The 10974-nt window shown below is 39.1% G+C and overlaps 1 protein-coding gene across 1 annotated transcript in view; it reads right to left on the bottom strand.

Moving 5' to 3' along the window:
• Window positions 1-1277: 1277 nt before the first annotated feature.
• Window positions 1278-10974, bottom strand: part of Arsj (arylsulfatase family member J) — a 53551-nt gene continuing 43854 nt past the window's right edge. Inside the window, exon 2 of the mRNA XM_038311999.1 lies at window positions 1278-2679. Coding sequence (XP_038167927.1) covers window positions 1278-2679 — 1402 coding nt within the window. The remainder of the gene's footprint in view (window positions 2680-10974) is intronic.

Below are 10974 nucleotides of genomic sequence, written 5' to 3'. Positions count from 1 at the left end.
TCTTATACTTTATGTAAGAGGAGAATTTATACATACACATATGCATATATAATATATATAAATAATATATTATTTCTCAAAACAAAACATTGTTCTCAATGCAGTAGTCATGTGAGAAAATAATTCTCTTCATTTGCAAAATCTTTATTTGTTACCATGTTAGCACACCGTCCCTTCAAATACCTATTTGCACAGACTTTTGCCTGTTGCCAGGCATTTGTTTTATACCTGTAATTACACATTCAAAGCCAGCCTTGGCAGCTAAAAACACTAAGAAGATTTTTTCCTATTTGTCAAAATGAATAATACGATTGTATCTAGAAGTGAATAATGAAATTGGAAAAGCCACACTAATGCCATAAAATAAATCACTTTAATAATTAAGATACATAAATAGTTCATGGTGGAAACAATAAAGTAAAATCAACTCTGTACAATCACAAATTAACAAAATTTTAAAAATATATTTATCGTCTTACATTCAAATAATGGTGAAAAACTGAAGGCTGTATTTTTTTCTGAATGAAGATATTTTATATTTTATGAACATACATAACAGTGACTTATGGCATGACAGTGCTTAGTAACTTTAAAGAATTGGAATGCAAAACTTACTTAGAAACTAATTAATTAAAATAATTAAAATCATCTGCATAACTTTTTTTGAAAAATAAATGAGGCACTTTATCCTGAAATTCTTGTCCTATGGAAGTGTTTGGGATGTCGTTACATTCATGTCTGGCAATGCTCAGCCGTTATCTACTGTTGCTTTAAGTAGGATGAGGTGAGGTGCCAGCTGTTCACTAAGAGAAGCAGCAAAGACCGCACAAAGTAGAATTAGCTTAAAAGCCCAAGTTGCGTATGATCCAGATAAAAATTTTCTCTTAGAAATACTGTTTTTAGGCCTTTGAGGTAACACAGTCTGCGACTGTATCAAATGTCACTTTTGACCATGTTCCCGCTGTGATTTCCATCCTCGACAGGTCACCGTCCCTACTGCGATTGAAAGCATCCTGTTTTGTCATCTGACTAATCGTCGACAGGATAGAGGGAGATAAGTAACAGCACTCTGCTCTCTGTGTGGCCCACAGAAGCAATGCCTTTGGCACGCAGGGGGTTAGTTTGGTCCACACTGGCAGCCAGGTGCCAGAAGCCGCTGGCAGAGAGCAAAATGAAAATACGCCCAAGGGGACTGGCAGTGGTATTTCTGAGGCAAATTCTTTGAATTACCTAGAAACCAGGCGATTTAAGCTTAACCAAGTCAGAAAGTCTTGCATTCAGCCGGCAGTAACACTTGGGTGGCATTTTGTTGAAGAGTGTGCTGCCGGTTGTTTTCTCGTCCTCGCTTTGCTTTTCTTTTGCTTTCTCTCAGCCTTGGTTTTATTTGTTTTCTTTTTCTTATTTTCCTCTTTATACCACGGGCCCCAGACTCCTCCGTTGAGTCGAGGGTTGCTTCTGGGATCCTTCGGGGGATACCTGACTGGCACTGCCGTCTTGTTGAACTGTGACAGCCTCCGCAGCAGCTTCTTCACGATGCCAGGATACCGGCTCGATAGGTCCACCCTCTCGTATGGATCAGCGGTGATGTTGAAAAGCCAGATACTTTTGCCAGTTGACAAGGTAATCCTCTCGTTGTGCCATCGGTTTGGGCCCAGATTGCTGAAAGCCTGAGGGGGGACCCAGTCACTGTAGCCAGGATTTCCTGTGAGCAGCTTCCAGTGCTGCACCCGGATGGCTGACTGGATTGCCGTGTTCCAGATTCCATAGCCAGCTGCCCAGGAGCCATTTTTCGCCTTGGTGTAAATGGGGTCAATGTTGTGCAAAATATCCACTCGGGGTGAACGAAGACCTTCACTTATCGTCTCCCAGATATCGTATCCATCTAGCTGAATGTCTTCATCAATCTGCCCTTCCGCCAGTGAAATCAGGGTTGGGTACCAATCTGTGATGTGCACAAGTTCCTTACACACCGTTCCCTTGTTTTTCAGAAGTGGACTGTGCACAAAGCCAACTGCCCGGATGCCCCCTTCCCAATATGTTCCTTTGCTACCTCTGAGAGGCCAGTTACTTCCTCCTGCTGTGGGCTGTCCACCGTTATCGGAGGAGTATATGATAATGCTGTTGTTATAGAAACCATACTGCTTTAGAGCCAGGGTCACGTTGTGGATTGCTTCATCCAAGCAGGAGAGCATAGCTGCGTACCTCCTCCTGTTTATGTTGATGATGGATCGGTAGTGTTCAAAGTACCTGCCAGGGGCTTGCAGGGGTGAGTGCACAGCTTGGTAAGCAATGTATAAAAATATAGGTTTGGCGGGGTCATGGGAAGCTAGGATTTGCTGCACTCTCTGAGTATACATCTGTGTTGAATATATGCCATTGTCATAGTCCCAAGCAGCATTATCATTTTCATATAAGTCATAGCCACACATCCCGGGACTGTCACATTTGTAGTGTGTATAATAATCTCCACTTCCCAAAAGGGAGCCAAAGAAGGTATCAAATCCTCTCTTAGTGGGCATACATTCTTTCCTGTAAAACCCCAAGTGCCATTTCCCAACCATATGAGTTGAATAGCCGACCTCCTTCAGCTTTTGAGGTAGGGTTGCGTTGTCTAGAGGTAGACAGTTGGGTTGGGTAGGTCTGATGATAGAATGCTGGAGTCCTGTGTGGATCTGATACCTTTAAGGAAAGAGTAAACATCTTGTCAAGGCCGGTTAAAAGGGACATTCTCCATACAGATGATTCTAAAGTTATAAAGTTTCTATGAAGATCAACTCAACCTCAAAATAGATAGGATCAGCTCTACTCTCATTCCAAAGCTTTAATTTGGCTTCATGCTTTACAGATGAAGTACATTTTCAGTACTTTGGCAACTAAGATTTCTACCGCTTATCTCAAAGTCTTTTTAAAGTCCTTACAATGGAATGAACGACAACGAAATTTAGTCTTTTAATTACACGGCAGAGTGCTAGCGAGATAGAGAAGGATGCACAGAATTAGAGTATTATATGTCACAGTAGCCTCTGAGAGCCTATGTTTCAAACTAACTCTTACGTTCTAGAACACAGGCAGAATTATTATGAAAAAGTCTCCCGGTAGCTTGTCAAACATCATTTCACACTTCACCCCTGACCTGCTGGATCTCTGGCAAAGGAAGTGGCTGTGGCTGCTTATACCAAACCTTGGTGTGTTTGTAACTAGTGTTGGCAACAGTTCTTCCAGTGCCACAGGAAGTAAATGTGCTTCTGTTGGCACATGTCTCCCCTGCCACCATCAATAAATCACCTAGAATGGAATCTAAGAAAGCGGGGTAACCTTTCTATATTAAAATGGCAAGGAAGCTAGTTTCCAGAATTTTTCCCTACATGTTTTCCCAAGAGATTCCCCTGAGAACTGGTTGCTATCATATTAAACGTGTGAGCTTCATGTGTATCCCTTTACACCTGTTAATTCGTGATACTTTAAAAAGGAATTGACAGAAGTTATCGCATGTTCCCTAAATAACTTTTAAAGTAGAACAGAAACACAAAGGCTATAAAAACAGGAAAAATATGAAGGTGTTCTTGGAATCAAATGAATTGTGAAGAGGAAAACTAAAACAGAAAACCCAAATTTGGGCTGGGAGATGGTTCAGTAGGTAAAATGCAAACCTGAGTTTAGAGACTCAGAAGGCATAGAGGAAAAGCTGGGCACGGTGGTGTCTGTAACCCCAGCACAGGTGGGGCCAGGCAGATCCCTGGAGCTAAGTGGCCAGACGTCTAGCTGATTCACTGAGCTCCACAGACATGCACACACATAGACCTCACAGAACACACACACCAGAAAAGCCTCCCAAGCAGACACCTTTTGTCCATAGTGATGTATTCTGCAAGGGTGACATGTCTTATATACTTTGGGTGACTTGTCTGATTTGTGTTTAAATGCCGAGCAGGTAATGACATGCAAGTGTGAACTCTTGAGTATCGAGGGCACATGCATGCTGATGAGTTAGACGGCACCGTGGTGACCACTTCTCACTCTTCAAAGCTGCTTTGGCATCTGCCCTCTCCTCCACTCATCGTTAGTAGTCAGAATGTCACAGCAATCACAGTCACGGGAGCTTAAGATAGATATACTCGCAAAGACATTTCACAAGTGTTGTTACCCATCCAGTTCAGAAGGCGTTCTTCATAATTTTGGTCTAGTTTAGGATCCATAACAATCACTTGTCATGAAGTGACCACCAATGTAAACTTGGAAAAAAAAACTGAAGGGGGAGAAGTCTTTATTTGTAAAAATTTTAGCAACAATTCACAGGGATACATTATTAAATAAATAGTAATTGTACATAGATCTCATCCTCAATCTGAATGGCTATTTAATTGTTCAAAAGGCTAAAAATTTTAAGTTTGGTAATTAAATTGATTATTTCTCACATAGTGGTAAAGTAAAAAGATGATTACCAAAATATAAGAAATGTTCTGGGTTGGGGAGAGGAGGGAAGCGAAAATAGAGGAGGGGAGAGGTGGGGCGAAGAGAGAAAACTGCTTTCAGGAGACGAGGTAATGTTGGCAGATCAATGAGAGTCCTAGGGTCACTAGTGAACCAAGAGGTTTCTGCCTCTCTGGAAGGTAGAACGGTTTCCACGATGGGAAATGAAGTTTTTCTCCTATTTAATGCGGACCTGGGAACTTTTTCGGGGGGAGAGTTCTAGACGGGGTTTCTCTGTAGCTTTGGAGCCTGTCCTGGAACTAGCTCTTAGAGACCAGGCTGGCCTCAAACTCACAGAGATCCACCTGCCTCTGCTTCCCAAGTTCTGGGATTAAAGGCATGCTCCACCACTGCCCAGCCTAACTGAAATTTGTAACAGAAATATTTTTCATTTACTACAATTATTTTTATATATTTTTACTATGCTTGAAACTATCTTATGTTTATTTATAGAAGAATTGCAAGGATAGTCAAAATTTTTTTTTCTTGAACCATTTAAAAAATTACTTGCCACTAGTTCAGTACAAATTGATTTTAATATGAAGGAAACATATATAGGAGATTATCTTTTATAAATCAAGTAACAGATATTCATAATGCGCAAAACATAATTAATATTTCATATTGAAAAATGTAATCATTTATCACTTGCTTTCACTGGACTCTGCTGTCTCACAAAATAATTCTATTTATAGGCTTTAATTTCATCTTTCAGTTAATTATACCCTGGAGGGTGGTGCAGTTGGGTGGGAGTATCACAAGAGAAAGACTAATTTTTCATCTGGTGAATGAATGGATAAATTACTCACTTAACACTCATTTTCCTACTATCTCACAGACACCATGCTTACTTTGGGGGGCACAGAAATGATTAGGATGGTCTCTGCTCTCAAGATGTTCTGTTTAGTGGATGAAACAAAAGCAATTAGAGGACCACCTGATGAGCAGCAAGCACTCCAGCTAAGAGTCAAAGGATTCCTTAAGTGTTTCCAGGCGGGATCAGGAGACCACTCCTTAGGGACTGTGTTTAGACATTCAGTACAGATGGAGTATCTGGAGATGCTGATCAGAGGCAACTATCAGAAGAGGACAATAAAGCACATTGTCAGGGGAAGCAGAATCGAAGACAGGTCATTCAAAATGAACCATCATCCAGGTGGGGCTGAAGGAAAAAATGAAGAATGTTTCAGGAACTGGAGCAGAATGCAGGTATTCAAGTGTGGCCCTCTGTTGACGAATCACTTAGAACGTAAAAGATTCACACACGTCTTGATGGGAGCACTGCTCACTAGAGGAAGGAGACTGTTGCAGTGCAGAGCAAACTAATTTCATGTAGGTCATGGGCAGGCACAGCAGTGCTGCTCCAAACAGAATGCACAGTAAAAACCTTTGCATTAGGAAACTCACTCGGGTGGTAGTGAGGACAGATTCTAATGAAACAAGGCATTATTGTGAATATTCACTCTAGTCTAAGAGATAAACAATGACAGCAGAAACAGAATGGTTAGGCGAAGGTGAGATACAATGTTTGAGTTTATGGTAGACTCTGGATAGGGATATAAACTCTGGGTGCGAGCAAGGGAAACAGAATGGTAAAAGCCAGCACTCCTCACTGGGTGTGAGGAGGTTTCTTGCAACCCAGGAAGATGCATAGGAGCAAAATGGAGGGTGGTGAGTCCTATTTGTATTGTTAGAAGTACTTAGAAGAGAATATTCGCCTCAGATGTAACAGTGAAGCAGGAGAGATTTGAGACTCATTAGCTTGCAGGCATAGTTTTATCAGATCATATAGAGACAGAATGGAGGCTGAGAATCAAATTTGGAGCCCGGATAATACCCCATTTAGGAGAAAAGCAAGAAGTACTAGTTAAAGACGGAGATGAAGCACCAGCTTGGAACTAGAGCAGTGGAGAAGAAGTCAGGAATGGTGAGCATTGAAAACCGTCAACAAGATGCAATGCAGACATATTTTAATAGCAGTCAGAAGAAACACAGAAGCGGGAAGAAACTCAGTGTTTTGTGAGTGGAGACTCAGATTGGAAGTGGAGATGGGCAGATGGTGGGCACGGGCATTAGGGTGGGGCTGTAAGGGACGATGAGAAACAGTTTTGACTATGCATCACTGAGTGAAATAACAATGGCTGAAGCAGAGTGACTATTGTGTCATAAATTTTTTTTATGATGAAATTGTTTAGGCTCCATGAGCATAGGGTATTTGTTCACTACTGTATCTATATCACGTAAAACTGTATGAGGTCCATACATAATGCACATATTTTAAAAAATTGCTAAATGAATGAATAACATAGCATATGCAGAAAGGAGAGAAATATAAATAAGACTACGTGAAACTATTAAAGATGATTGTTCCTATGGAGATAATAATCATAGGAAAAGTTACTTTCATTTTTAGCTTTATAAACTGATAGGTAAAATTTACATGATTGCATTAAAATTAGCCTTTTCTACTCAGATTATGTAACTCTTGTTAATGGAACAAATTAATTTAAAATAAAAAATAAATATAAATGACAAGGAATTCAAAATCATTCATTGCTAGGAGGAACCTCTACTTTAAAGAAGTTTAGACCACAGAGGGATGCCGTGAGCTGAACAGACTCTACTGCAAATGAATTCGGTCAGCCTGGCAAGTAACATTAAAATCCCTGCCTGTGGATGATCTTTCTTGGTCACCAGATCCTGCTGTTTGTCCTTGCAATTGCCCCCTGGCTCCCAATCGGTTAACATCTGTGATATTTATTGTTCTACACTAAATACAGCTTTGCTTGTAGAAAAGGGGCTACAAATCACCCGTTAGCTGGCTCCTTTGTGCAAACAGCGTTCATCAGAAGGAAGATTCATCTTTATCACATTCATTTTTATTCTTTTTGAGGGGAGGGGAACCAATTCTTTTTCAGCTTACACTTTATATTTTCAGGGACATTCCATGTAGCCCAGGATGCCTCCTGTACTGTCTTCCAAGTGCTGGGATGACCAGGCTGCTTCACAATGCGAAGCTCTGTATACCTATAGTTTAATAACTAAGCTAATATTGTAGAGTTTCTAAACTACCCTATATATATCAAATGTGATTTATGAATTCTTCATTTGGCAAATTATTTTTAGGTCAAATTTTCAGAAGCAGCTCGGTGGGCACATTTAAAATTCTCTAATTTCCAGCTCTGTTTCAAAGATTCAAATATTCCATGAAACAGTGTATACATACTTCAAAGTATAATTTATATTTTTCCTGTTCTCAATATTACCACAGAATAGTATTAAATCAATTTAAAAAAATTCATATTCAGTCCATTTATTCCAAATTGAAAATATACTTAACTTTAAATGTTAAACCATGTTTGACATTATTCACTATGCCCTATAAGTAGGCAATGTTACAGAAAATACTCTAAACAATATCTTTGTAGCAATAGTTAGAATCTCACAATAATTTAAAATTCTTTCAATTAATTTGAAAGCATTACCTCTCTCTTTTATATGACTCAATCCATGAAAGTTAACCTTTTCCTCTATAGCCATACTTGCCATGTTTAAGAAACATAACATTTCTTTGTAGTTATGCCATTTTCACTTTGTGTGTAGTGTGTGTACTTATTCACATCTATGCATGTGTGCACATATGTGTTGATGCATGTGGAGGCCAGATGTCGAATCTGTATATTTTCTGTTGCACATCACTTTATGTTTTGAGACAGAGTCTCTCATGGAAGGTGGAGCTCATGTATTCAGACAAGCTGCTTGGCCAAGGAGTTTCAAAGGGCCTCCTGTCTCTGCCTCCCGCATCTGCTGTGCACAATAGTTCACGGTGGGCTACCATGCTTGGTTATTAGGGATTCGATGTGGGTCGTGATAATCCTAATTAATGTTTTTATGCTTGAGCAGCAAGTGCGTTTCAACAACAGAGTACTAATCACTAGACAATCACGGCGAGCTACCGGGAACCTTGCAAGTGCCTTTCAAATGAGCCTTTTCCCCAAGCCTGGCAGTTATGTGATTTTGAAAAATAACTTTAGTTATGAAGAGTTTCAAATTTATGTCCTCTAAGTGATTCTGTAGCTATTAACCCAACAAAAAGTTCCATTCCAGGACAGAATATTTCCTTTTAGCTGTGGTTAGGAAGTGCTTGTCAAGCCGCTGAGTGTCTTTGTGCCTAGATTAGACTGACAATGTGAATGTATCTCATTTCAAACTCATGTGGAACACATTTGTGTCGCAGCTCCAAGGCATATGAAAAGACTTAAAACTCAAGATGACTTTTTCCAGAAAAAAAAAAAAACCACTACTTAACTTAGTAGAAAATACATTTCTTAAGCATTCAAACATGCTTAGGCACTGTAATCCAGGTGACCGTGCTGGTAAGGCATAAAACATCATGAGGACTTAGGACAAACAACTCCATGGGAAATGTTGTGATATTCTAAGCTTCAAAAGCAAGGGCCATTTTTATGACTTACAGGAAGCTGAGCAAACGATACAACTGTTTATTCATTGTTCCAGCTGCTTTTCTTCGCTTTACTTTTATCTTATTACTTTCAAATGATGTTTATAATTATACCGTGAAGCAGTTACAGCTCACAGTGAAGAAAATAGTTCAGTAAAATTCACATTAATTGTTATAACTAGATCTCATGGCTGGCACAGTTCGTTTAGGTACACTAAAATAAGATATAGGCACTAATTAACAAGTATTAAATTTCTTTAAAATTTGAAGTCATGGGTTTTTAATATACTTGCAATTTTGGTCTTTTATTAGTACTCTTTCTAAATTCTAATAATGACAGTTCTTGACTTTGTTAAGTGCAAACACTGATCCATTTTATTTATTTATTTATTTATTTAATTCTTGAGCTTAAAGTATAATTTACATCATTTCATTCTCCCCTTTCCTCCTGTGAACACCTCCCACTAACCCCATGCGTTCTCATTAAATTCTGGACATTTTTCTTTATTCACTACTGTTTCACACACACACATGCACACGCATACATGAACACGTGCATGTGTGCTCAATAAATATATAAATACAATTTCTCAATCTGTTTAGTGTTCTTTGTCTACATATGACTTTGGGGCTCACCAATTGGTATTGAATTACCTATTAGGGATACTAGATCTACAGTACTAGACCACTTATGGTTATGATCATAAGTACTAGCTTATGATTTATCATCAACATGGCAGTATTATGTAGCAATTTATACAGACCAATGAAAATATGGAATTAATATATAATGAACTATTGAGCTTTATCCATAGCTTTAAACGAAGCTAGAAAATTAGCATAACAAAGGCATTCTTTACCCTAATATTTATCATAAATTATTGTCGCTACTCTATCCACTACAAAAGAATAGCTATTACTGCTTTGATTTTGTACAGCAAATTTTCTTTTCATTTAGATTTCTCCTTTGTGAAGAAAATTACTCCAAGTATTTGTTATATCTAATTCTTAAGATTTTAATATGAAATATTTTCTAGTGGCAAGAACCACTTTTCAAAACAGAAAGAAAATAAATCTTCCCAGATGGTCTGTGGCAGAAAAGTCTACTGCCTTAAACACCATGGGAGTGAGAAACTCCCCACCTGGCTCTACTCTCACGGCCACATCCATCTCTTTTGCTTCAGGGAAAACACTTTCTCCTTTTTTGTTATCACAGAATAGGAAAATCATTTTCTCTGTGAACTTACAGATTATATATTTTCCCCCAGAAATGATACTGTCAATTGCTGGCATAGTGAGCAGTAGTCATCACACAAGGGGAATGCTGCCGTTAGGGGAGAGTTCACTGCCTATGCAGTGGGGAGGATGCCGTGCAACGGGCTCCAAGTTTTATCACACACTCTCTGGAGACTCTGTTTAGTTTCTGGGAAATATCTGTCTCGGATGTTCAGAGCTGCATCTCAGAGGAGAACCACCCATATTCTGGGTGGCGTGTGGGAAAGTGAGTCTATCTGTTAGAAACCAGGATATGGGAGTGATTGGTAGGTATCCAAACTGTGCTTGGATAATATAATGACTGGCATTACAGGCATATTACAGCTTGCATTATGGAACAATCAATCAATATGGCGATATTAAGAAAAGCTTGAGATGGTTTGGTGGGGAACGCAAAGCCTGCATAGGCTACATAGCCTACATGAAAATACAGAAGGAAAAAGAAGAAGGAAGGGAATGAGGAAGGAAGGAGGAAAAGAGGAGAGGAAGAAAAGAAAGTCCAGAAGAGGAGTTAAAGGTGTAGGCTTGAATCTTGTTCTCGGGTAAGCTAAAACTTTGGTCAAATCAGCTACACTGGACCTCAGTACCCTCTGTGTAAAGTAGACAGTAATAACACCCCAAATCCACAAGGACTTATGGTGAGGTTTGCAATTAGATAAAATGGAACATTTAAAGCATACTGTGTCTTATAAAATTTCTGACAATTTTAGACAAAGGGAGTTAATAGCAATGTTCCTACAGTATTTTTATTCTTCTCTCATATATTA

This window comes from Arvicola amphibius, chromosome 14, assembly GCF_903992535.2.
Source record: "Arvicola amphibius chromosome 14, mArvAmp1.2, whole genome shotgun sequence".
Classification (NCBI taxonomy): Eukaryota; Metazoa; Chordata; class Mammalia; order Rodentia; family Cricetidae; genus Arvicola; species Arvicola amphibius.
Note: the sequence above shows the minus strand (reverse complement) of the source record. Positions and strands in the feature narration are given on the sequence as shown.